The sequence below is a fragment of the Oncorhynchus nerka genome, linkage group LG13 (assembly GCF_034236695.1).
Source record: "Oncorhynchus nerka isolate Pitt River linkage group LG13, Oner_Uvic_2.0, whole genome shotgun sequence".
In the NCBI taxonomy this organism is placed as follows: domain Eukaryota; kingdom Metazoa; phylum Chordata; class Actinopteri; order Salmoniformes; family Salmonidae; genus Oncorhynchus; species Oncorhynchus nerka.
This window is the reverse complement of record NC_088408.1, coordinates 48,232,647-48,260,551: the sequence shown is the minus strand read 5'-3', so window position 1 is coordinate 48,260,551 and position 27,905 is coordinate 48,232,647. Positions and strand designations below refer to the sequence as shown.

General features: G+C 43.6%; 2 protein-coding genes across 11 annotated transcripts in view; one reads left to right on the top strand and one right to left on the bottom strand.

The window, feature by feature from the left end:
* LOC115139611 (unconventional myosin-VI-like) overlaps positions 1-26,963 on the top strand; it is a 78,063-nt gene extending 51,100 nt beyond the window's left edge. Inside the window, exons 24-35 of one of the 8 annotated variants that reach the window (XM_065026453.1) lie at positions 76-226; positions 6,923-7,131; positions 7,743-7,821; positions 15,386-15,546; positions 15,711-15,752; positions 16,123-16,161; positions 17,450-17,488; positions 19,100-19,206; positions 20,351-20,491; positions 22,525-22,551; positions 24,389-24,607; positions 24,745-26,963. In XM_065026453.1, the coding sequence (XP_064882525.1) occupies positions 76-226; positions 6,923-7,131; positions 7,743-7,821; positions 15,386-15,546; positions 15,711-15,752; positions 16,123-16,161; positions 17,450-17,488; positions 19,100-19,206; positions 20,351-20,491; positions 22,525-22,551; positions 24,389-24,607; positions 24,745-24,944 (1,414 nt within the window). In that variant the 3' untranslated portion in view covers positions 24,945-26,963. The remainder of the gene's footprint in view (positions 1-75; positions 227-6,922; positions 7,132-7,742; positions 7,822-15,385; positions 15,547-15,710; positions 15,753-16,122; positions 16,162-17,449; positions 17,489-19,099; positions 19,207-20,350; positions 20,492-22,524; positions 22,552-24,388; positions 24,608-24,744) is intronic. The other 7 variants (XM_065026455.1, XM_065026454.1, XM_029677201.2 and 4 more) reach the window with 7 other exon arrangements.
* Positions 25,919-27,905, bottom strand: part of LOC115139610 (interphotoreceptor matrix proteoglycan 2-like) — a 33,845-nt gene continuing 31,858 nt past the window's right edge. For all 3 annotated transcript variants that reach the window (XM_029677183.2, XM_029677185.2, XM_065026452.1), the window contains one exon: positions 25,919-27,645. The gene's annotated coding sequence lies outside the window, so the exon portion shown is untranslated. The remainder of the gene's footprint in view (positions 27,646-27,905) is intronic.

The window sequence follows — 27,905 nt, the reverse complement described above, 5'->3', positions numbered from 1 at the left end:
TGATAGGTTACTATGCGTTTTTTGTCATTATTTGAAAACCAACTGTCTTCGACTGACTGTGTGCGTATGGTACAGGATCGATGGGCTGGTGAAGGTTCGTAACCTGAAGAACAGGATGGATAAGTTCAACAAGGTTATCGCCGGCCTGAAGGAGGGGAAGCAGGAGATGAGCAAGCAGATCCAAGAGCTGGATGCCTCCATCAATGCAACCATGGTCAAAATCAAGGTCTGTGAGATGATACCCCCCCCCCCCCCTAGCCTTGTAACCTCACTGAGTTCTATGAAACCTCTCCTTTCTGCTTTTTAAGTCAAACTTCTCCATAACCCCTTTCTCCTCTTGTCTATGAATCCAAAAACAAAAGTCTATTTCGTCAAGTTAGTTGAAACTCTCTATTTCCAAATAAATTATTTCTCCACGTTTCGACGTTGAAAACCTCTATACAACTCCTTCTTTCTCCTCTTGTCAGTTCTCTAAGAAACCAAAAACAAAAGTCTGTTTTAAGTTTGCTAAAGGGAGATCAGACATGTTTGTTCATCATTCCTTCTTTGAATGTCAAACTTCTATCCAAATGCTTCAAAAATAGTAGTTTGTTAAGATATTTCATAATTCATTATTTCTCTACATTGTGTTTTCTGAATGTCATTACGCCAGTATGTGCATCGAATCCGCTCAACGTCAAAAGGCTTGTCCCAAACAGCACCCTGTTCCCTGTAGTGTGCGCTACTTTTGACTGGCCCTGGTCGAAAGTAGTCCACTATACAGGAAAAAGGGTGCGGTTTGGGATGCAGGTATAGCGCTTATATAACACATTCATCCCAGTGTGGAATATTTAACACATGGTGGATAGTTGGAGGGAAGCTCTACCTGTTAATAATAGGCTTCAGCCAGCCAGATGGTGTGCAATTATGGCAGGCTCAGTGTACAGACTATGAATTTTTGGGGAACCTCTGGGGAACCTCAAGACTTTTAAATGAGGGCAGCTTTGACTGCTGTAAATCAAATCTTCGAAAGCCAAGTTGACAAACAGATCACCGACCATTTCGAATCCCACCGTACCTTCTCCACTATGCATATCTGGTTTCCGAGCACCTCAGCCACGCTCGAGGTCCTAAACGATAAAAGACAGTACTGTGCAGCCGTCTTCATCGACCTGGCCAAGGCTTTCGACTCAATCACCGCATTCTTATCGGCAGACTCAAAAGTCTTGGCTTCTAAATGACTCCCTGGCCTGGTTCACCAACTACTTCTCAGTGTTCAGTGTGTCAAATTGGCGGGTCTGTTGTCTGGACCTCTGGCAGTCTCTATGGGGGTGCCACAGGGTTCAATTCTCAGGCCAACTATTTTCTCTGTATATACAGTGAGGGGGGGAGAGTATTTGATCCCCTGCTGATTTTGTACGTTTGCCCACTGACAAATGATCGGTCTAATTTTAATGGTAGGTTTATTTGAACAGTAAGAGACAGACTAACAACAAAAAAATCAAGGAAAAAGTCATGTCAAATGTTATAAATTGATTTGCATTTTAATGAGGGAAATATGTTTTGCAGAGGGGTCAAGTACTTGACTTAGTACTTGGTGGCAAAACCCTTGTTGGCAATCAGAGGTCAGATGTTTCTTATAGTTGGCCACTAGGTTTGTACACATCTCAGGAGGGATTTTATCCCACTCCTCTTTGCAGATCTTCTCCAAGTCAGTAAGGTTTCGAGGCTGACGTTTGGCAACTCGAAACTTCAGCTCCCTCCACAGATTGGCTAGGCCACCTCAGGACCTTAATGTGCTTCTTCTTGAGCCACACCTTTGTTGCCTTGGCCGTGTGTTTTGGGTCATTTTCATGCTGGAATACTCATCCACGACCCATTTTCAACACCCTAGCTGAGGGAAGGAGGTTCTCACCCAAGATTTGACGGTACATGGCCCTGTCCATCGTCCCTTTGATGTGGTGAAGTGGTCCTGTCCCCTTAGCAGAAAAACACCCCCAAAGCATAATGTTTCCACCTCCATGTTTGACGGTGGGGATGGTGTTCTTGTGGTCATAGGCAGCATTCCTCCTCCTCCAAACACGTTGAGTTGATGCCAAAGAGCTCCATTTTGGTCTCATCTGACCACAACACTTTCACCCAGTTGTCCTCTGAATCATTCAATGTTCATTGGCAAACTTCAGACGGGCATGTATATGTGCTTTCTTGAGCAGGGGGACCTCGCGGGCGCTGCAGGATTTCAGTCCTTCACGGCGTAGTGTGTTACCAATTGTTTTCCTGGTGACTATGGTCCTAGCTGCCTTGAGATCATTGACAAGATCCTCCCGTGTAGTTCTGGGCTGATTCCTCACCGTTCTCATGATCATTGCAACTCCACGAGGTGAGATCTTGCATGGCACACTCCCACCCGACTAGCATCACTACTCTAGATGGTTCTGACTTAGAATATGTGGACAACTACAAATACCTAGGTGTCTTTAGACTGTAAACTCCTCTTCCAGACTCACATTAAGCATCTCCAATCCAAAAATAAATCGAGAATCGGCTTCCTATTTCGCAACAAAGCCTCCTTCACTCAAGCTGCCAAAAATACCCTCGTAAAACTGACTATCCTACCGATCCTTGACTTCGGTGATGTCATTTACAAAATGGCCTCCAACACTCTACTCAGACTGCATGCAATTTGCTATCACAGTGCCATCTGTTTCGTCACCAAAGCCCCATACACTACCCACCAATGTGACCGGTATGCTCTCGTTGGCTGGTCCTTGCTACACCCTTGCCCACTGGCTCCAGGTCATCTAGAAGTCTTTGCTTGGTAAAGCCCTGCCTTATCTCAACTCACTGGTCACCATAGCAACATCCACCCGTAAAACGCGCTCAAGCAGGTATATTTCACTGGTCATCCCCAAATCCAACACTTCCTTTGGTTGCCTTTCCTTCCAGTTCTCTGCTTCCAATGACTGGAACGAATTGCAAACATCATTGATCCTGGAGACTTATATCTCCCCCTCTAACTTTAAGCGTCAGCTGTCAGCAGCTTACTGATCACTGTACCTCTACACAGCCCATCTGTAAATAGCACACCCAACTACCTCATCCCCATATTTGCACACACTGCACATAGATTTTTCTATTGTGTTATTGACTGTACGTTTAACTGTTTTTGTCGCACTGCTTTGCTTTATCTTGGCGAGGTTGCAGTTGTAAATGAGAACTTGTTCTCAACTGGCCTCCCTGGTTAAATAAATAATAAAGAATAAGAAATAAAAGTAACAAGTAGTTAAACAGCAACAGTAAAATGACTAGCAAGACTATATACAGGGGGTAACTGGTACAGAGTCAATGTGCGGGGGCACCGGTTAGTCGAGGTAATATGTACATGTAGGTAGAGTTATTAAAGTGACTATGCATAGATGACGACAACAGAGTAGCAGCGGTGTAAAAGAGGGGGGTGGCAATGCAAATAGTCTGGGTAGCCATTTGATTAGATGTTCATGAATCTTATGGCTTGGGGTAGAAGCTGTTTAGAAGCCTCTTGGACCTAGACTTGGCGCTCCGGTACCGCTTGCCGTGCGGTAGCATAGAGAACAGTATGACTAGGGTGGCTGGAGGCTTTGACGATTTTTAGGGCCTTCCTCTGACACTGCCTGGTATAGAGGTCCTGGATGGCAGGAAGCTTTGCCCCAGTGACGTACTGGGCCATATGCACTACCCTCTGTAGTGCCTTGCGGTCAGAGGCCGAGCAGTTGCCATACCAGGCATTGATGCAACCAGTCAGGATGCTCTCGATTGTGCAACTAAAGAACCTTTTGAGGATCTGAGGACCCATGCCAAACCTTTTCAGTCTCCTGAAGAGGAATAGGTTTTGTCGTACCCTCATCACAACTGTCTTTGTGTGCTTGGACCATGTTAGTTTGTTGATGTGGACACCAAGGAACTCTCAATCTGCTCCACTACAGCCCCTTTGATGAGAATGGGGGCGTGCTCTGTTCTCTTTTTCCTGTAGTCCACAATCTCCTTTGTCTTGATCACATTGAGGGAGAGGTTATTGCCCTGGCAACACACTGCCAGGTCTCTGACCTCCTCCCTATAGGCTGTCTCTTCGTTGTCAGTGATCAGGCTGGTCTGTTTCATCAGCAAACTTAATGATGGTGTTGGAGTGATGAGTGAGCACAGGAGGGGACTGAGCATGCACCCCTGAGGGGCCCCTGTGTTGAGGATCAGGGTGGCGGATGTTGTTACCTACCCATGCCACATGGGGAGGCCAGTCAGGAAGTCCAGGATCCAGTTGCAGGGGGCGGTGTTTAGTCCCAGGATCCTTAGCTTATTGATGAGCTTTGAGGGCACTGGTGTGTAACGCAGAGCTGTCAATGAATAGTATTCTCACATAGGTGTTCCTTTTGTCCAGGTGGGAAAGGGCAGTGTGGAGTGCAATTGAGATTGCATCATCTGTGGATCTGTTAGGGCGGTATGCAAATTTGAGTGGGTCTAGGGTGTGTGGGATAATAGTGTTGACGTGAGCCATGACCAGCCTTTCAAAGCACTTCATGGATAAAGATGAGTGCTATGGGTCGGTAGTCATTTAGGCAGATTACATTAGGGTTCTCGGGCACAGGGACTATGTTGGTCTGCTTGAAACATGTTGGTATTACAGACTATGTCAGGGACAGGTTGAAAATGTCAGTGAAGACACTTGCCAGTTGGTCAGCACATGTCCGCAGTACATATAATCCGTCTGGTCCTGCGGCCTTGTGAATGTTGACCTGTTTAAAGGTCTTACCCCCATCTGCTGCGGAGAGCATGATCAGTCTTCTGGAACAGCTGGTGCTCTCATGCATGTTTCAGTGTTAATTGCCTCAAAGCGAGCATACAAGTAGTTTAGCTCGTCTGGAAGGCTCGTGTCACTGGGCAGCTCTCGGCTGTGCTTCCCTTTGTAGTTTAATGGTTTGCAAGCCTTGCCACATCCGACGAACGTCAGAGCTGGCGTAGTACATTTCGATCTTAGTCCTGTATTGACGCTTTGCCTGTTTGATTGTTCGTTGGAGGGCTTAGTGTGACTTCTTATAAGCTTCCAGGCTAGAGTCCCACTCCTTGAAAGCGAGCAGGTCTAGCCTTTAGCTCAGTGCGAATGTTGCCTGTAATCCATGGCTTCCGGTTGGGGTATGAACGTACGGTCACTGTGGGGACGCAGTCATCAATGCACTTATTGATGAAGCAAATGACTGATGTGGTGTACTCCTCAATGCCAACGGAGGAATCCCAGAACATATTCCAATCTGTGCTAGCAAAACAGTCCTGTAGTTTAGCATCTGCTTCATCTGACCACTTTTTTTTATTTATCAAGTGACTGGTGCTTCCTGCTTTCATTTTTGCTCGTAAGCAGGAATCAGGAGGACAAGAATAATGGTCAGATATGACAAATGGAGGGCAGAGAGCTTTGTTCGCGTCTCTGTGTGTGGAGTGAAGGTTGTCTAGAATTTTTTTAACATGCTGTTAGAAATTATGTAAAACTAATTTAATTTTGCCTGCATTAAATTCCCCGGCCACCAGGAGCACCATCTCTGGGTGTGCGTTTTCCTGTTTGCAGCTCATTGAGTGCGGTCTTAGTGCCAGCCTCTGTATGTAGACAGCTATGAAAAATACAGAAACTCTAGGTCGATAGTGTGGTCTACAGCTCATCATGGGATACTCTACCTCAGGTGAGCAAAACCTCGAGGCTTCCTTAGATATCGTGCACCAGCAATTATTTACCAAAATACATAGTCCGCCGCCCCTTGACTTACTAGACGCCGGTGTTTTTATCCTGCCGAGACAGCGTATAACCAGTATGTTGATTATGCCGTTGTTCAGCCACAACTCCGTGAAGCATAAGATACTACAGTTTTGAATGTCCCGTTGGTAGTTTAATTTTCTGGGTAGGTCATCGATTTTATTTTCCAAAGTTTGCACCTTTGCTAGCAGAATGCGAATTCTCATAAGGCAGCATGTCCTCCGGACCCTTTTTCTCTGCCTTCTCTATATGCAAATGTAGAGTAGTGGGCCTTTTAAGGTGACACTAACATCAAATGCTGTTAAGTGTGACTTCAGAGTCTGATGTCGTAGACGACGCATAATTCAACGGATGTTTGGGTTATGAAAACCGAGTGAGGAGACGCTCTGTATCCGTGTCCTCGGGTGGTAGTAAAACACATCAAACACAGGCCCACAGCTGCGGAGCAGAATAGGGCCTGATAAAAGGTTACTTTGACGGCAGATGTGTATGAATATTCATCAGCAGCAGTGTGTTGCTGTAATACGTTTGCCTCTAATTCAAACCTACACCACTGTCTGTGGAAGCTCTGTAAATGCCAGCAGTCACAAATGTAGGGCTCTGATTGGGATGAATGTGTTAGTGCTCAGGGACGGAGATGGCCCAATAGAAATATGAACTTGAATACCCTCCCGTGCCATCAAGTCGAATTAGTTGAGGCGTGAGTCTTGATGGTCTGGGAAGGTGTTCCAGATCGTATTTCTGTTTGCTGCAAGGAGACACTTGCTGAATCCCAACCCAGTCCCTTCCTCTCTGCCCTCCATTTGCGAAAGTGTCCCAAAGCTGAGGGAGTGAAAATTAAGTGTGTAGGGGCTAATTAGACCCTTCAATAGCCAATTCGACCAAGCCAACAAAGCTGAAGTACTATTCCAACACGCGCCAAGATTTTGCTCAATTTAATACAAAATAATGGAGAGGAGTAGCTTAATATTTGCATTGTGTATTTGTTTGTTTGGTTTCGAGGTTAAAATGAAATCTCTCTCACACCTTACCTGTAGAGATGTCCTACTCCCCCTTCAATGTAGGGATTGGGTGGATACTGCACCCCCATGTTTGTTCTTAATTGGTCTTTAATGAATTCAATCAAATATTGGCTGATGCCTCTTTCACGGGACTCTACTCTCTCCTCAGACTACAGTCATGACCCGCATGGACATCGACCATGAGTACCAGGCCCTGGTGACCCGGTCAGAGCAACTGCTGACCGCCATGCAGAACAAGAAGAAGGAGGAGGAGGAGAAGGAGCGACTGAAGAAGATCCAGGAAGAGATGGAGAGAGAGAAGAATAGGAGGGCGGAGGAAGAGCAGCGCCGCAAGCAGGAAGAAGACGACAGGCGCCTGTGAGTGGAGGGGGATGGAGGGATGAAAAGAGAGCAGAGGTTGTCAGATACATTAGTCATGCTTAGTGTCCTCCCCTCTTTTCATTGGTGTATAAAACCATTGAGCAGAACTAATGGCCTATTGTATCTGTCACTAGATCCTAATTTAAGGCATTAGAGACGACTACCAAAACTTTATGGACGACCGACGACTCTGCCAACTTTATATGCCTGGTAACTGAAGGGCACCGTCATGGATATGGTCTAATAATTAGGCCTACCTACTGTGGAGGCACTTAGAGCATGACCATGTCAGAGGACCTTGATAAAGTCATAGATGTTGTAATGCAATTATCAGGGCTCTTCCAGTGGTCACTTACTATAGGTTGGATTTTTTTAACCCAGTGATTATTTATTGGTTGAATCCAATTGAATTGATTCGTCTGTTTCACCTCCCTTAATTCTGTAGCAGTGTCCTACCAGGATGGATAAAGTATTGATCTACAGACTGTATGAGCTTGACTAGTACTGAGGAGCTGCTGTATGTTACAGTATTGATGATGAAGTTCAACCTTTATGACTCTCTGTGACACCAGTCCCTAACACCCTTTCTTATTCTCCCTCTCCCTCAGGAAAGCAGAGATGGAGCTGAAGAGAAAACATGAGGAAGAGGAGCGGAAGAAGAGAGAAGAAGAGGAGAGGAAGCTTCAGGTTAGTGGCAGTGTTCTTCCATGGTTGGTTTCTCCTTGTCAATGTCTTTTGCAGAGTGTCGTACATGCTTTACTTAATGTTCTCTGGCAGATGAACTCCCTCAACTTCTGTGCTGCTCTTCTCCCCATCCTCCAACTCTCTTGAGCTTTCTCTTGAGCTCTCGCTCGCTCTCGCTCACTCTCGCTCTCGCTCACTCTCTCTCTCGCTCTCTCGAACTCACTCACTCCAGTTCTGTGGAGATGGTTAGACTTCTGATGTTTATATACTGTCCATCTGGCTCCCCATGTTGTCCATCTGAAGAGGGATAGCACGAAAGCGCCCCAGAGATCTGACCCTGGATAATCGACAGGCTTTTTAGCTTTTATTGCTGAAAACTGCACTCTTAAATCAGTGTCTGGCCTAGAGCCCACCCTGAGCCAGGGACAGGGTTGGTGCTTACTCAAACAGCCTTTTTAACCTTTAGATACCCCATCAACATCACATTTGGCTTCTGTGTATACGTTGGTATGAATATGCATGATTTACACTGCAGATGTTTGAGTTTTGGGAGGAAATAACTACATGAAACCGGGCTGTGACTGTCACGAAATTTCGTCAGCTGGTGATTGTCAAGCAAATAACTGTCGGTCTCACGGTAATTTACCATTTTAATTAACATAAACACATTTAGCATATCATGGCCTATATGCCACTGATGCAGACCTTTGGAACATCTACATTTTAAGTTGAATAAATCCATGTAATATACCCTCTACTTTCACAATAAATCCATTATTTATTTTAGACAGGTCTAAAGAAGCATGATAGGAAGAGTCTATTTCAGAAGAACAGAATAGCATACTCTGAGTTGTCCTTATGTTAGGTCCTGATCTGGCAATGCCAAAATGGCTGTGGGCTACACTAGTTAATTTACCAGACAAGATTTGCTTAGAACAAAGCTGAATAAAAAAAACAATATTTTCTCCAAACTATTTGAGGGAGTGCGCACATGCGGCTATTCGGTGTTGAGCAGTTAGCATATAGGAGTACCTATTTCCTTGTTTAGTTTAGAGTTATTAATGTAACTTTGGTGGTTCTACAAATGTTGGGCTATATGTTTTGAATTGTTATACATTGTAAGGCTGCATAATGCGACTCTAATGATGATTTGAAAAAAGTCACTTGAAAGACAAGCGCAGGCTGTACACACTTCATCAGTCTCTCATTGACAAGCACTTGATAATGCCTAGAATTTCACGGCGGAATGTGTGGCCGTAATGCCCCATTAAAAAAAATCCATGCCTTTTGCGGCCAGTGGCTGTTGTACCCTTTGCCCGGAGTGCTACGTTGTGCCGTTCTCCCTGATTGCTGCGAGCTCCAAAGCACGTCTCACTCACATGGCTCTCCATCACGTAATTGGGTCTTTCACACAGGTTACAAGTGAAGACAGACACATCGGGGACGCAACTGCATGTGTCCTTATCCAATTCCGAGGTGCATATTGAAGATATTGAAAGAACTGTCCACATTTACTTCAGCCAACAAGATGAGTAGACCTTTACTAACAGCAAAAGCACTAGCCTATGTCAATCAACTATCCCCCATAGTACAAAAGTTGACCTATTATATTCTTTGCGAGAAATAAATATTCCAAACATAGTCTGGGACAGTTGTGGGATGCAATGGATCTCAACTTAATACAACCACTAGTATCAAAATATGCAATGTGACTGATGCAACAGATACGAACATTTAGCTTAAAATGTTGTATCCTTTTATGGATCTTGCGAATTTTCGCAGTTTTTTTAAAAAATCGCGCAACATTTCAGCGCCCTGCTATTCATGCCAGGAATATAGTACATTCATATGGTTAGTGTGTGTGGATAGGAAACACTCAGACGTTTCCAAAACTGTTTAAATCACGCCTGTGCCATTTACAGAACGTGCGTTTCCGTCAAATAGTGCATGAAAATCTGTTCACTGAAAATGTAAAAATATATTCTTCCGCGCTGGCAGGCAATGGTTTAAAGAGAACAGAATTACATAGAGACGAGTTTTCATTGGCTACGGCGTCCCCAGCTTGTCTAGAGTCACGTCATTTATTGCGCAATATATTCTTGGTGTAACCGAAACAAAGGAACTCCTTTCCTGCTGTCCCGGCCCAGATTTTGGTTCGACATTTTGAAGAGAGCAATTCCTACAGAGACAAGCTAATGATTTCACTTCGCCTCCTGAGGATTTTTATCGCTTATTAACGTGTACTAATACCTAAAGTTGCATTACAAAAGTATTTCGAAGTGTTTTGTGAAAGTTTATCGTGGACTTTTTGATTTTTAAAAAACGACGTTACGTTATGAAATGCTAATTTTTCTTTCTTTACTCGCAGTATTCAGAGTTCGATATCTAGGCTATTTAAGGACCGATTTAATCGAAAAAAGACCCTAAATGATGTTTATGGGACATCTAGGAGTGTCAAGAAAGAAGCTCGTCAAAGGTAATAAATGTTTTATATTTTATTTCAGCCTTTTCGTTTGCGACGCTAACGCAAAATCTGTCGTTAGGTGAAGTTGAAGTATTTTTGAGGGTGCATGGTACCAGATAAAAGCTTCACATGCTTTCCCCGAAAAGCATTTTACAAATCTGACTTGGTGAATAGATTCACAACGAGTGTAGCTTTAATTCAGTATATTGTATGTCAATTTTAATGAAAGTTTGAGTTTTATCAAAAACTATACGTGGCGCACTTGAAATGTCCGCTGATTTGATTCCCACAGCGGAAGCACTTCTCTAATTATTAGGCTATTTCTTCACATGAGCGCAGCAATGCGCATATGGCAGTAGGCTATAAGCGCTTATGTTCCATTAGCGGAAAACACCATTATCAAAAGTGACCGCAAATGTGATTATGCAAGTCATGCTTTTATTATAAAGGTGCAGCTTTATGGTGAAAATGATCTTCCTCAAACTTGAAACTCATGCGCTGCTTATGTATGTATGCATGTCTTCCAGGCTTTACGCCACATATGAAGCGGATTTGTGCTTAATTTTAATGTTATTTGGCCACTTTCGTTGTGATTACAAACCTTATCAAAACATATAGGCTACATGAACTGTGAGGCTATAGCTGTGTTCGAATACTCATACTAACCGTAGTACGTGTGATGTGAATTGAGTATATAGTATGCTTATTGGTCATACTATGGATATAGTTAGTATGCCAAAATTTCCCCGTTGTCGTACTAAATTGGCCAAAATATGAAGTATACTCAGAGGACACTATTTCCGTACTTTAGGGCCCATAATGCAATTCAGGGCCCCTTCGTTTCGAGATTTGAAAAACATAGCAGAAAATGTGCAGTCGAGATATAGGTGCGGATACAAATTCATTGCTTTAACTAATTATGACGAATGTTAAGAAATGTTGAACGTAAAAGTAATCACTTTTCAAGGAAGTTATCTTATGCGTTATATTGGCTGACAATTTGTTAGCAACACTGTCCTTACGAACGACGTAGGTACACACTGCTGTAATGATACTCTGTTGTTAGCTAGATACCTAACGTTAGTTGGCTGCTAATACTTGTACATCAAACTTGCCAGTATATTAACTATAGGACATCTAGCTACCCAACGTTTATTGACTTGATTATTCCCATTCTTAGCTCAATGGACATTTGGGTGCTTTCGTTAATTCGCTCTGGCTATCTACTCCGATTTCAGAGCACTCTTGTCTGAGTGTACGAGACAGTGCAAAATAATGAATTTACGAGCGCACCACACCGGTTGAATATGGCCCGTGTCAGTAAACGTCCAGTAAAAAAAAGCGTAATTAAATTGTTGCCAGCATCACAGTTGGTCACCGACGCTCTGGATAACATAAACTGTCTAACCAACTCTGCTAGGGCGAGTAAAATGGTCAATGGTCTCATTTGTGTCTGGAAGTAGCAAGCTAACCAACGTAAGCTTGGGTGCTTGACTGCGGTTGTAAGGTCAGAACGCTCAAATAAACCCAAGCGTCCAGTGTGCGCTCCGAGCGCGAAACGCTCCAAATTTACAAACGGACAATTTGACAAACGCTCTGAATTTACGAGCGCACTCTGGCACTCCAGATTGAATTTAACCTTTTGGGGACACTAGTTCCACTTTGGGAACCCCCCCACACACCCCCTGAGCTGTAATGTGGCGCAGGGAACGCAAGAAATAATCCTAAAAATATTTAACCTCCACAGATTAGCAAGAAAAATGGCTCAAATGAAAGATAAACAAGTTGTTTATCTACCCAGCAAGTCAGATTTCTAAAATGTTTTACGGCGAAAACATAGCACATATTTATGTCCAACCACCACTGCAGACATACCTCATTAGCATAGCCAAGTAGGAAAAAATATGCAATCAACAAACGCAGGATTAAAAGAAAAATCATTTCACTAACCTTTTGAAATCTTCATCAGATGACAGTAATATAACATGTTACACAGTACATTCATTTTTTTTTCAATAATCTGCAATATATATCCATAAATCTCTGTTTACAATTATGCATCGTTCAAAAAATGCTACTGCAATGTCAGGAGAAATTAAATAGCTCCGGCAGATAACGTCAGCTAACAAGGAATACACATCATAAACTTTGACTAAATATGCATGTTTTACATATGTATGGCAAGATACACTTCTTCTAAATGCAATCGCTGTGTTACATTTATTTTTAACGTTACATTTTGCGTTCACTAGGCTATAATAGGGAGTCGGCGCTCCCATTTAGCATAATGACTCCTCTATCTTGGAGTCGACAGAAACCCAAAATTAACACATAAATATTCCCTTACCGTTGCTGTTCTTCCATCAGAAGACCTGGAAGGGTTAATACTCACCAAGTTAGCGTACAGTTTTCAAGTCTGTGTCTTTCGGTTCTCAAACTAGCCACATTTCAGTCGAAATGTATGCAAATTTATAGTGGATGCGCACCAAAACGTCGAAAGTATACATTATATGTCGAGTAAACTTGTCAAACTATGTTCATAATTAAGCCTTAACATGTTATAAAGGTCTACAGCAATCGTGAGGGCGAACAGACACACACACGTTGTTCAATCGATCCTGAGGAAAAGAGAAACTTCAGAGCGCGCATTGGGTACACTTTTTTTTTGGCGTGACCGAGACCTTTCGGCACGCTGAACGTCTCGTGAGCGCGCGATTCTCAGTTACACGCCTCATCGAAAGCAGGCTTCGCGCTGAAGACGTAGAAACTGTTCCCATGGTTATAACTGCTTGGTAAGTGCGTATACGATGACGTCAAAGTGGTGGCAACTTTTTCCATTACAAGAGAGACTTTGGGAGAATGCATGCCCTGACACTTCTGCTTTACATAGAGACAAAATTTAAACGGTTTTAGAAGCTTTAGAGTGTTTTCTATTTGATAATAGTTTTTATATGCATATATTAGCAACTTTTTACAAAAATTTATCATGTTTTATATGGGTACCGAATTCCTCCAGAAGGGGCAGTATTCAGGGCTAGCCCTAATTAAGAACACATCCGAAGTCGTATAATGTAATTTGTTATGCTAACTAGCTATTAAGATGTTGCATAGCAACAGCATCAACTTGACAGGCTAACAGCACAACTGAAAGCATACGGTTCGTTTACAGAAAACTAAAAAGAAACTAATAGTATGTACTCAATGAGTACGTAGTATACAGTATGTTAATATGGGTATTCGAACACAATTTGATTTAGAAAAAGTTGCAACAAAAAAGGCATAATTTCCTGCCTTATGCTGGACATCATTCACAAGTGATAGGCTAATATTGTCACCCATCAGACTATTCTTGATTTATTCTTGTCTTTACATATACTAAATAATATGTGACATTTTGGGGATTTAGAAAGTGCGTGCTAATGCTCCAATCTCGAAGCAGGGGCAACGGAGAAAATGCATGTCATATATGCACTTGCAATGAATTGAGGACACTTTTCCCCTGATTCATTTTCATGCCAGCCAGGTAGGCTATACTCCTGTTGTAAAGATAAGCAATGTACTTAATATTAGGAAAGTTGAAATAAAAATAGTAGGCCTAGCCGATAGAAAGCTGATGGGGTCCTCTTTTTATTAGAGGCCATCACTCTGTTTTCCCGTACAAATGCATAGCCTATAGAAATGCTGCACAACATGAGCTCATGAAGTTTGATTAGATTTTCGATCACATTTGCATTGATGTCAGAGTGATTAGGGACAATAGAGTGCTGACTAACAGGCAGTTAGCAAGTTTGGTAGACTACTAATGACCAGCAGCAGCATCAGAGCTTGGAGAAGTCTAATTACCAGAACTAAATGCTCACATGGAATTTGACTACCTTCATGACTCGGCGGTTGTCTTCCTGAATGGCATTTCTCTCAACCCAGGTGTTTCTTTCAGTGGTGTAAGTGTAACAGATGTGAAATGGTTAGCTAGTTAGCGGTGTTCGCGCTAAATAGCGTTTCAATCGGTGACGTCACTTGCTCTGAGACCTTGAAGTAGTAGTTCCCCTAGCTCTGAAAGGGCCGCGGCTTTTGTGGAGCGATGGGTAACGATGCTTCGTTGGTGACTATTGATGATGTGTGCAGAGGGTCCCTGGTTTGCGCCCGGGTATGGGCGAGGGACGATCTAAAGTTATACTGTTACCCCCAAAACTACTTAAGTAGTACTTTATGTATCTGTACTTAACTATTTATATTTTTGACTACTTTTACTTCACTACATTCCTAAAGAAAACATTGTACTTTTAACTCCATAACATTTTACCTGACACCCAAAAGTTACATTTTGAATTTTCAACCCTGCCCCTTGTATTTTTTCCCAGTAGAAAACTTGACCAAAAGATAAATGTGCTTGGCTTGGTACTGTGGACTCCATTCCCTAGTTGCACGCCTGAAGGCTGCTTATCTCCTGACCCTGGATGGTGGCCAGCTCCTGTAGACTACAGCTAACAGTCCCTCAGGGATCGACAGGCAGAGGAAAGGCTCATTAGTGGATGTGTAACGAGTCAAATCAGGCCCTGCCACACATATAGCCACCTCCTTTACATCTCTGTGCTTAAGTCCCTGACAGACTGTATAGAGACTGCGGCGGGGGGAGCAGATGTAGACTGGGAGGACGAGACTGGGAGGGCGATTTTGAAGGTGCCAAAGGGAGTATCACCCAATCTTGTGAACCTGCAGTCATCCCGAGCCTGCAGCGATCAGCTGCTATTTTGAGAGCGCTGTAAAACGTCATTCCCATGTTTATATGCGTCATCTTCATACAAGGCGTCTTTGGTGCCCTTCATGAGTCTGGCTTGGGCAAGGAGTGACTTATGAAAATGTGCTCATAAGGACATGGTGCAGGCAGCACCATCCATCATATTACTGGGTCCATCAGCGTAACAGAGGAAATGAGGCTGTCTTCTGACTCGCCTCACTCCCACAGGGCTCATTCTACGCTGCCTTGGGTGTGTTATTGGATGCTGTACTTTGTGTATTTGTGCTTGTGCATTACAACATCCTGGTGTGTGTGTGTGTGTGTGTGTGTGTGAGCACGTATATTAAAGTAAACTGTCTCTGCAGGCGGAGATGGATGTTCAGCTGGAGGCTGAGCGAGAGGAGGAGGCGGTGCGCCAGAACATCTTGGAGCAGGAAAGACGCGACAGGGAGCTGGCCATGAGGATCGCCCAGAGCGAGGCTGAACTCATCCCAGAGGAGAGCCAGAACGACGCAAGCCTGCGCAGGTAACAGCTCACTAACACCGCTAACACACCTCTATAGACCATCTGTTACCCTCTGATGAGAGAGGGTCCCCAGAGATGGTTCTTGATGAGGACTTTGGACCTGGGGAGAGACTCTGACCGTCTGTAGGCCTGCCTAACCAATCTCTTTTCTTCTCTTCTCCCAGTAACGGCACCTCAGGTGTTCCATCATCCCCAGAGAGCGCTACGTAAGACACCAAGATTTAAACCCCTTAACCCCCCGTCCAACCTTAACCTGACCAGTGAAACATAACTACCCTGCATGCTGTAGCAATCTGCCAGCTAAACCAACCTTACCTCTTACATGCAAACACAGCCATTGATTGATGCTAGATTTCACCAAGTACATTTACGTGTACCAGGAATTTGACCTCAGAATTTGATTCCCAGACATGACTGAGCTCACTCTATCAATCAAGTCCATTTATTTTCAAATTATTACCAGAGGAATGATCTGTCCTTTTAACCAATCAAAGAAAGAGGAAAAGGAAGCACCTTTTCTTCCAGTTCCCCATTGTATTGTGTACGGTTGTAATCCTCATCATTCTCTTGTTGCAGTGGAGCAGGTGGATCTCAAAAGCTCAAGGGCATGTCCATGTAGGTTCCTTTTAAACATCACCTTTGCTGTGTAAATACACCTTCAGCACACTTGCACTTCTTATTTTAAATTCAGACGAGGTGCACGTAGAATATCACACGTTATGTTTTCTATTAATGAACTATAAGGATCTGCACTTCTTTTTGCATGCTTTTTGTTCTTTCTTTTTTTTTTGCCTTGAGGCTGAAAAGAATGCATTGTGGGAAAAGCAACGGCTAGGCTGACTGCACTGACCGTTATCTTGATATTACTAATCTATTCCACATCTGCCAACTAGACCTCTGCTCCCCACAGCATTCCCACAAGCCCCTGAACTGCACCAACTCACTAACCTACGTGTTGATGGATGTGTCACGTTGTGAATCAAAGACATGCTGATGTGCACTCTGAACGGGTGTTTTGAAGGGTCATAATGGATTTGCCATGTGGTTACTCTCTTTTACAAGCCACCGTTCCTGTCAGTTTAAAAGATTTCTTTGGAAATACGCTCTCTCTCATCCGGTAATAAGAAATTGCTTGGAAACACAGTAATGCATGTTATAGGCAGAGCATAGCTATTAGAATGTACACGTTCTCTCAGTTTTACGTCACCTGAGAGTGCGCAAACCGGGAAGAGAAGTGCTAGTCGTTTTTAAATATTTTTTTATACTTAAAACAACAGGAGTGAGAACATCAGTGGTGACTATAATCAGTGGCCCTGTAGATCAAATCGAAGTTTGTTGGTGGCGTCCACAGATTTGCAAGTGAAGCCAAGCGTTTCTGTTTATAGCTGCAACAGTTCACATGCTGAGCTCTGGGCTGTTCACACGGCCTCATGCGGAAAGGATCTCACACGCGCACACACACACACAGATTTACATTTGAGTCATTTAGACAGTTATCCAGAGCGACGTATGGGAGCAATTAGGGTTAAGTGCTTTGCTCAAGGGCACATAGACAGATTATTATTTTTTCACCTAGTATGCTCAGGGATTCAAACCAGCAACTTTCCGGTTACTGGCCCAACGCTCTTAACCGCGTGGCTACTGTCCGCCTGATCAGCCTCTGTCACGCCACAATGTGAGACCTGCTTAGATGATACAGTGACCAGTAAACCAGCAGTGTTCCAGGGAGGGAGGGAGGGAGGGAGGGTGCATTATATTCCTGGCTGCACCTGCACACACACCTTTTCTCTCTTTACACGCCTTCTTTCTCTCTCCTGTCTTACAACTGCAATCAATGTGACAGTTGGCTGGTATTGAAAGTGGTTCTAACTCTTATTATGCTGGGCTCATCATGTCCTTTTAGGGAGGAAATGGCCAAGGAAATGTCTGAGCTTCTGTCTAGGTGGGTAGAAATCCTTTCAATTCCATGAATTAAATCTCAGGTAATCGTTACGATCAAAACGTGTGATTCTGCGTATCAATACTAATATTCTTAGTAGATATGTATCATTTAGGCTAATTCTTCATAATTCCACACAATTAACCATTGTTGAGTGTTCCTACATAATGGGGTAGGGCTCCTCACCATGCAAATGGATGGATGATTGGTTTTCAAATCAGCCGGTGTCTTTTTAAAGTTGTTAATTCTCAGACGATCACTTAACTTTAGCTAGCTTTTGCTACTGGTAAGTAAATCATGGTGGCCTCATATGTTTGTTCCAACTATTATAGTTACTCACACATTATATAAGTCAGCTATATCCTGATTCCTGGCCCACTGATATCGCACTGTAGTAGAGCTCTTCTTTATTGGGATCCCAATTAGCTGGCGCCATGTGGCCAGCCATCAGAATGACTGAATGAGAGATGTTTGCTGGAGCCCGTCGACCACAAACCCAGCAGGCACTGTTACGTTGTCTGTTTACTAATTGGTTCAAGCCGCCTCCCACTACGCCTCATTGCGACACATGGCCACAGGAAGTGGGAGCAGAAGGTGCCCCGGCCTGCTGGCCCAAGGTCGATGGGGCTGCGTGCTTCTGGGTACCCGGAATAGCCGCCAACGGTGCGAGGCACGCTCCCCTGGTTGGAGAGGCTCAGTGGCTCAGTCAGCCAATAGGATTAGAGCATGGCCCAGGGCCCGCTCCAGCCTCAGATCCAGAGAGTCTAAAAGGGGCAAATCCCAGCCAGGATGTAATTAGCCCTGTCAGCAGTTAGGAGGAGGAGACCACAGATCAGACTAGCAAGAAACAGCCACACAGCTGGAGAGTAGAAAGACACACAGGGCCAATTTCCCCGACATGGATTAAGCCTAGTCCTTAATCTGTGTCAGGGAAACTGTCCCATACAGTGCTAAATGGCTGTTCAACAGAATAAAGCAGCACTGGAGCAGCTCCATGACCAATTCAGTGGCCTTGTGGTTAGTGTCCTGCCTGAGGTTGGGAGTTTGATTCCCGGCCGAGTTATACCAAAGACTAAACAAGGCACCCAATGTGTGTCTGTTTGGCACTCCGCATTATGGAGAAAATTTAGGGGCGAGGCCCTGTGATAGACTAACATCCTGTCCAGGAGGTGTAGTTGCACATCGAACTGCCTCACGCTACAGAAACAGGATATGGGCCGTTCCAGCTCCATACAGTTGGGGTGTGAATAGTCTGTGTTACTGGTGTGGGGTTGTTAAATTTCTCTTGTCTAGCTGCAGTTCACCTGACAAACTTCACATTTCACCCCACATCATCCTGCTCTCAACTCCTCCAATGAAAATTGCAATATGTCATCATGTGATTATGACCTTTGATCTCTCTCGTTATGGATCCTGTCATTCTTGCTCCACTGGTGTAGGGTGAAGTTGCCCCTAGACGCTGATCTTGGGTCAGTTTAGATTTTTTCCCACCGATGGTTAAGGATTGGGGGAGGGTATGCCGATCCTACATCTGTACCTAGGGGAAACTTCACCCCGGAGCCTGCTCTGGTTTTGGTTGTAATCCCACTGTCTTGATTGTTTCTGTGCTGCCAGAGGCCCACAGGTTCAGGCCACCAAAGCTGCTGCTGCTGGCACCAAGAAGTATGAGCTCAGCAAGTGGAAGTATGCCGAACTGAGGGACGCCATTAACACATCCTGTGGTGAGAAAGGCAGCCATGTTGAATGTTTGGGTGAAGCTCATTTAGAATCTTGACTGGGACATTTTGCTGAGACAGTGTCGCTCCTAACGAACCTTATGCAATATTGAACTGTCAAACTGTTTTCTGAGCCTGGTTCCCTTCGGTCTAAAAGTGAATTGTGATTTTACAGCTTTAACTTGCTCCATGGTTATTTATTAATGCCTACGTTATTATTTGATCACTTCCTTGTACATGAAAGTCAAATTCTTCTATCATTTGGTAAAACAGTGGGGTACCAGTGGTCAAATGTTGTGCAATATGTAGGGCAGGGATCCTCCATTACATTCATCCTCGGGCCATTTTTTGTAGTTAAGCAGATGGTTATAAATAATTTATATACTGCAAATTGACCACAAGAAGCCAAAACGGGTATAGTATTTGACCAAAACATAATAATTTCAAACCTTGATTATTGATTTACACGCTTGAATACTCTTAACAGATTTCCTAAATTAGAAACACTACACTGATTTCCTGGGGATTTTAGTCTTATGTCCAACAACGGGGGGGGGTGTTGTTAAGTCACCCCTGACCCTATTGGGGAACTCTAGAATAGGCTTTCATTTTGGGCGCAGACTCATTCATTCGCTGCTCCCCAAGCCCTGTGTCTTATGTGCTACCAGAAATGCCCAACAATGGGGTATCTGGGGTTGCTGACGCATTTGTATTGAAAGTATTCACAAAGCAATCAGGCATGCTGATATTAAGTAGTGTGCCCATTACAGGGAGACCTTTTTGACAGTGAAATTACTCATTTATCTGGTAGGTAGAGAGCCATCTTTGTGAATTCAACTTTACCAAGGCACTTAGCGGGTCTGCTGATGACACTTTAAATGCGTTTTAACCCTAGCAGCAATTGTTTTAGAATTTCATGAAGACATAGAAAGACAAACCCATAATGCTGTCTTGTCTTTTTATTCTTTTATGGCTTTTGAATTGTTGTTGAAGTAATGAAAGTCTTTTAGCTGTAGCTATCGTCTCTCTGTTGGTCGTCCTCCATCTCTGTGTGTAGCTCTGTCCTTTGTGGTGCTGGTCGACTTCAGAACCTGCCATGCTCCAATAGCTCTTCCTCTCTCTATCTTTCTCCCTCCCTCTCCACCCACAGATATTGAGTTGCTGGCTGCCTGCCGAGAGGAGTTCCACCGCCGGCTGAAGGTCTATCACGCCTGGAAGTCAAAGAACAAGAAGCGTGGCAACGACACCGGCAACACTGAGCAGAGGGCCCCCAAATCAGTCACCGACTACGGTAAGGGACCCCACAGGCCACCATGTCCCCAACCCACAGGGTGTTTCAGACAGTGTTATACAGTACAACATCAATGTAGGCGTCTTATTATGGGTCTCTTTCCATGCTGTGATAGTCGTGATTTGGAAGCATACATGTTTTTTTTATTCTGCTCCCAATATCAGACCTCTAGTCCCCTACTGATATTTTCTACTGCAATACTGATACTGTGGCTGCATCCCAAATGGCGTCCTATTCTCTACATAGTGCACTCCTTTTGACCAGACCCATGTTGGCCGTGGTCTAAAGTAATGCACTATCTAGGGAATATGGTGCCATTTGGGACACATCCTATTGGTGCCTGCTCTTATCCTGCAGCCTGACCTTTTCTCTTATTGTTCTCCATAGCATCCCATGCTGTCTCACTCTGTGAGCCGCAAATGGGTCCTTTCTATGTAGAAAACATGGAGTCGCCATGACAACAAACAGTTATTTTTCCTGTGTGGCAGATTGCAGATCCACTTTGTGCTGTTTGTTAGACAACTGCATACCACATACACAGCCCCCATAGAATGACATGTATAATTCTAGGATCTGTAGCTATGCCCCCACCTCTCCTCCTTTCACTTAGGGCTCTATTTTCATCTGGCGTTAAGACAGCGCTATGGTCAAACGTGTGCTTCTTTGCAATTTCGACCTGTTAAATCCCGACGCTCTTCTATTTTCAAACCCTAGCGCCAGGATTGGTAATTTACCTGTCTTATATGAGCTCCCTGAGGTTGGAGGGGTAGCGATATCTGATTTGTGTTCTTAAAAACATGCGCCAAAGTGCTGTTTTCAGTATGCGCTGGTGGGGATATTTTAAGACCAACCGAAAGCTGGTTTTAGCGGTAACGCGGTTGGTTATGGCATGGATTTTGACAGCAGAAGCTCAGCCTATCCAGCCATGATGCATAGTGCCCATATACACATGGAGCAAAGAGATGTGCTTTGTGCCCCTGAATCTCCTATTTAGAACCTTTTTTCTTTCACCATTTTTGTTGTGAGGATTGTGAGACTTCTTAGAAATTAATCTTCATCACCAAAGTTTTATTCAAAGATCAAGTTTGGCAGCAGCAAAACTGTGAGCGGACATCACTTCTTTTTTTTTATCTATGTAGGCTATTACATTATTTTAGCCAGCGCCTCTTATTATTTTGGATGTGCGTAAAACCCCTCCATGTAGACTAATTACCCATCATGGAACGAGAGATAAGATAATCCGGTGACGTTAGTATTTAGAAACATTTTGTTATTTTCCGTTTTGTTTAATTAAAAAATATATATAATGATTTTAAAACCATTAGTAGGCTACCCTTACCCTACTATAACAAAAGCTGGTTCAACAGCAATACATCTGGTGTCAATCTTGTCCTGGCCATGCATTAGCCAAGTAGCCTATCCATAACTCATGCGGTATTAAGGCATGGAACGCCGTGAGTGATCAAGCCTTCGTCACAACCACAACTTGTTTATTCATCAAAACCCAGCCCTTTCGTGCCACCGCCAGCTATTGCGCTCATAATAACGGCTGTGAAAATAGCAAAAAAATATATATATATATTGCCCGGACCAATAGCGCTACCGCCACTGCTTAGATTTACCATTGCGTTAGGTTTGTTAAAATAAAGCCCGTAGTATCAGACACAGTGCCAGCTATGCCTACCTGCTCTCTGACACATTAACAAGGCAGAGGCTGAGGAGAGCTCTCATACTTTCAGGCTCCAAGCATAATGTAACCTACAATCGAATGGTTTTGCTTGTGAATGGCCTTCCCTGTACTTCCATGCCTATGGTCTCATCCATTTAGGCCATGGCTACAGTAAACACATGTAAAGACATGGTAATAGCGCTATCATTAATATCTATGAAGAAGAGGCATTGATATTGGTGATCGGCTCAAAATAGCCTAGTCTTTCTAGGAAATTAATTTGTAGTTCCATAATGTTGATTTGTTTAATACCTGTGTCATACTGCATGTGTTTGTAAGTGTAACCTGGCATGTTTACTTTCAGATCTCGCACCTCATGTGAGACAAGCACGTAAGTGGTTCTCCATGATGTAGTAGCACCACTAACCTCAGCCCAGTGCTAAGCCCTCTATTAACCATGGGGAAATGGAGGGGAGTGCTGTCTGTGTGTGGTGGTCACTACTCGCCTGTGTGGAAGGGTTTTACTTTCTGTTTTGGGATACGGCTCTGGTCAACAGCAGTGCACTATATAGGAAATAGGGTACCATTTGGGACGTAACCTTGGTGATGGCGTGAGGAATCTTACAGCAACTGGTTTCTTTCTAAATGTAATAGTCTTTGGTGTGCATGTTATTTTATAACAGAAGGGGTTTCAACTAAGTGCACCTGGAATTCTTTGTAAGTGTAGGCTATTGTATGAGATGCTACAGACTTCTCGTTTTTTTACAAGGCAGTGTTCGATTTGGATGGTGTTTTCAAATGTCGAACTCGAGCTGATAGAGAATGAGGATGGGCACAAAGAGATTTCAAAGTGTTAAAATGGCTGCTGTTATTGATGTTGCTGCAAATGTTATGTGGCTACGCTTGACAATTGGAGCTAAAATCATTCAGGGCACTTAGGCTAACTGGTGTTTGGATGGATGTGTGCCCGCCTCCCAAATGGGACCTTATTCCGTAGATGGTGCTCTACTTTTGGGCCAGCAGCCGAAAGGTTGCTGGTTTCTAATCCCTGAGCCGACTAGTTAAAAAAGATCTGTCTGTGCACTTGAGCAAGGCACTTAACCTTAATTGCTCTGGATAAGAGCGTCTGCTAAATGACATGAATGTAGAGCACTATAAAGGGAATAGGGTGCCATTTGGGAGACTGTGTCTCATCGTTTTTTTGGGGAGTATGATGGTGTAACACGTCTGCCTGCTGATTGGGAGAGAAACCTAGCAGTTGACTCGTCATTGGAGCAGAAAGCAGGGGATTTGCTACACAACACGTACTTATGCCTTGGAGATTGTTGGGTGCACATTTACTGTATATTCTCATTTTCCTGTCAGTTCAGACCCTCTCATTCACTGAAGTGCATCAGACAATGAGTAGCTGGCCGTACAAATCGACTGACATCCTTGCAACGCAAATAATTCACATATAGTGCGTCTGTCAAGGAGTATGGTCAAAAGGAATGATGTGTATTCACATAGATTGTGTACACGTCATTGGAACAAACGCCCACCAAAAATTCTGTCAGTCTCTCTCGATTGCAGCTTTTGCAAGCTTTTTCTCTGGACAAAATCAACTGTTTATATGAGGGAAGGACTCTCTGAAAGGTGTTGGGAATGAGTGGGCGGCCATTGTTTCTCTAGTTAATTGTACCGCAATGGTGTTGGTTGCAAAGTGTCATCCTCATAGTTATTGGCACAACCTTTTCGGCTCTCTCACCTTTTAGTAAAGGATCCGTTTTGTTTGGTGGCAGTGTGTCAGGGAGAGGTTGCTCTAAACTAAGGACTGAGGCTACTGCACCCCCCCCCCCCCCCCCCCCCCCGTCTTTCCCTGGTCCTTTTCTCCATAGAGCCTCCCACCCCTTTCAATCACTTGGCCTATGTATTCCCTTATTTATTTATGCTCCACTTTGCGTAGAATATGCAAATGTATGTTCTTTATGTTTTGATACGAGCAGGCTCTGTAACAAACATCTGACATGCCGCTTGTCACTGATTTGCTCTCTGCTAATACTGACCCCCCGAGCTCTAGCAGCAACGCAGTCCCAGCATCCCTATTGGTTCTTGCTGTTTCTTCCCTTTCCTACTGGTTCCTGTTTTCATTTCTATTGGTTCCTGTTCCTTCCCATCCCTAATGGTTTCTGTTACCATTGCAATCAGCCAGCATCATTAGCCTCTCTAACTAACCGCTTCCCCAACAGCCCAGGCGAACCCATCCCCACCCGTCCCAGCCAGGCAGTATGAGGTGGCCATGAACAGGCAGCAGCGCTACTTCCGCATCCCCTTCATCAGGCCCGGGGACCAGTACAAGGACCCCCAGAATAAGAAGAAGGGCTGGTGGTATGCCCACTTTGACGGGCCCTGGATCGCCAGGCAGATGGAGCTGCATCCGGACAAGCAACCCATCCTGCTGGTGGCAGGTCGGTCAGCAACCTGACCCCGGGGGGGGGGGGGTGCGTTTCTTTGTGTGCATTTTGTGCGCGCATGTGCCTGTGTTCTTTTCATACTGTTACTGCCGCATAAAACTTGTTTTGCTGTTTTCTCTGTGTGTCTGTAGGGAAAGATGACATGGAGATGTGTGAACTGAGCCTGGAGGAAACAGGCCTGACAAGGAAGAGGGGAGCTGAGATACTGCCCCGGCAGTTTGAGGAGATCTGGGAGCGCTGCGGGGGCATCCAGTACCTCCGGAGCGCTATCGAGAGCCGACAGGCCCGCCCCACCTATGCCACAGCCATGCTGCAGAGCCTCCTCAAGTAAATGGTGTAGGGTGAATTTCCCCCTAGTCACTGATCCTGGGTCAGTTTTTCATTTTCCCCACTAATGGTTAGGATTGGGGAAGCTGATCCTAGATCTGTACGTAGGGGAAACTTCCACCCTGGCGCTAAATCCCCTGTCCCAAACCACAGGCCTCTATCTCACTACAGCAAAGGGAAGAATGCATTTAGCTACTGTACCGAACACGGCGGGCATTCAAGCATACTGTACCATGTTTTGACTGGAGGTACTCAAGTCATAAGTGAACTGCTTTTTGTTCATTTTTTTTTCCTTCATGTTCTTGCCGGCTTTCAATTCTCTTGTTGGTTATTATTTGTTGGTGGGAGCAGAGGAATTTGCAGTGAACCTATGCAGAGTAATCAGACACTAATTACATCTAGTTTTGTTTCTTGAGCAAATGTGAGGTTTTTCTTTAATATTCCTGCTACTTTAACTATGAGGCCTTATAAATAAAAACGACTTTAACAGGGTCATTTGCTGAAAGTAGGGACTGTTTTCAAAGCTGCGCCTCCAAATAAGAGTTTTTAAGAGTATTAAATCGTAGATGTTTATTACTGTGTTGGTGGTTTAACCTGACATCTCATCGTTTTCTCTCTGCAGTCTTAATAACAGCTTTTTGATGATCTCACGTAAACCAATTCTTTCTGTTCATGTAGTTATTACAGGACAATACTTGCACAAAAGACATGTTTGATCCATGGGTGGAAATGGGCTTCAACGCATTCTGGGGGTGGTGGTGGCGGCGGGGTGATGTTCTCTCATGTGAGGCAGTTATACTTGAGCGTCAGGTTCTTCTAAGGATTATTTTCAGTAACTGCACATAAATTCACATTCATTTCAAATTATTATATTTGATAATACTGTAAACTTCTTTTTCTTTTCTTTTTTTTACCCCTGACTTTCAGACAGAATGTAATTGAGTCGATTTTGTTCCTTCAGTCTTTACTTTTTGTTTATATGTGTGATTTAGGTATGCTAATGAGAGAAAGAACGGAAGAAAGCTAAAGAAAGATGTTTTCATTTTCACATTCCCCAACCATTCATTCCTAAAGCCACATGGTTGAAATTTAAATGCATTGTTTTATGTTGTCCACACAAGGCTATGATATTCCAAATATTGTCTTAAGAGGAAAAATAATGTGCTAATCAAATTTAATTTATGATGTGGATTACCAGAAGTGAACCATACAAATCTTCAGATACTCTAGGATTTCAAATAGCTTTCAAGTCATACTGTTGGACCAAATGTGTGTATGGGAGCAGAACTGAATGGAGAAATGAAGTAGGAAGGGTCAAGAAGACCTCAAGCTCAGATACAGTATTCAGCTAGTCTTCCCTCTCCTGGATATATCATCTCATATTTCAATAGACACTTACGTACAGGATATTTTATGATACAAAGAGAGTAATGTTTCTACAGGAATGTACACATTTATTTTCAAAAGAAATCTTTCTACTCTAAAATCAAAGGGTTTGGGCGCATGACTCATGTTTCTTGAAAAAAATAAGTACTTTAAAATGAAGCAATAATTCCTCAACAAAGCTACAAGGAGAAGGACAGCCTTTGTCATGTACAGTACTGTGTGTTTTAGAGACAATCTCTTGTGAGACTAGAACTACTCTCTTCAGGTAAGGCTGATTGTTAGTCTGGGGTTTGTTTTCTAGCGCTTCTTCTCATTCCCTTTGACGCTCTGCACAAGCGAAAAGGCGACGTCGTGGTTGTTTGAATGCATGAGATCTATCCACTCATGCGCGTGTCTGAGGCATGTCTTCAGTTTAGATCTAAGTATTTATTTATGACTTGACCACCAGAGTATACTACTGTACGTACTGTGTGGTCTCCTGGAATATCTCTTGTAATGTACAACCAATTACTGACTGGCTTCGATATGCTCTGTGTCTCTCCACGCGTTACAATCATTCCTCAAATACTGCCTTTTCACTGTCACTTTTTCTAATGCTGATCTCTAACTGTTGAAATAAACGCATTCTATCACTCAACTGATATTGCTCCTCGTGTTTTACGTTCTGTTACTCAATGCTACAGCAACACAAATAGAGTTCTGTGAGGAAATAGTTTTTTAAAAGCCCCATTGAAGATGGTGAGCAATTCATTTCCCCGACGTGTACAGAACAGTAGTTTTACAACACTGAGGAAACACCATTACATTATTACAGAGACAGATGTATAATTAACATCACCCACACAGGTGTACAGTACGTGTTATTCACTATACAACGTTGCAACATAAGTACCTCATTATGAGGAAAACATTTCTTGTAACTTTTCGTCTGGCATTTTACATTAACACTCACTACTAAAATAAATGTCAGCACATATGTATAAAAGCAGTTAGCTGTCCTGGGATGCCATTGCAAAATGATCACATCCGTTTGACATTCATCTGTCGTTCCCGAGTCATTTGTTCACTGATGACAATGACCGAGTACGGCTGTCCAGAGTTCGCCTGAATGTCTGTTTGACAGAAAATGGGAGTATCCTTTCTGGTGAAACGCAGGCTTTGGAAAGGTCAAATGAAGGGGTTGTCTGGCTGAGTGCCTGTCTGTCCATCAGTAGCCAACAGGTCAATGTCTTTCTGCAATCACAACATTGTCCGTGATCTGCATCTGCGATTAGCTATCGTTTATTAACATTCCTGTGTCTCTTCGGCAGTTGCCAAGTCTAAAAAAGAGAGACACAGATTCCAGTTGTTACCTTTCACAAAGACTGTGTACAGGGCAAGCTAAAAATGTATATCATTAATCTAACTGGGATACTTGTATTAACCCAAGTCTGATGCTTTGAATTGTATTCCTTTTGAATGAAAGTTAGACAAACTCAATTCTGCATTCCGTTTCCTTACATTTAACTCTTAATTCAATTTGACCCTGTTCCTCAACTAACACTGATCCGGAAAGAGGATCAAAGAAGGCCAGACTAAT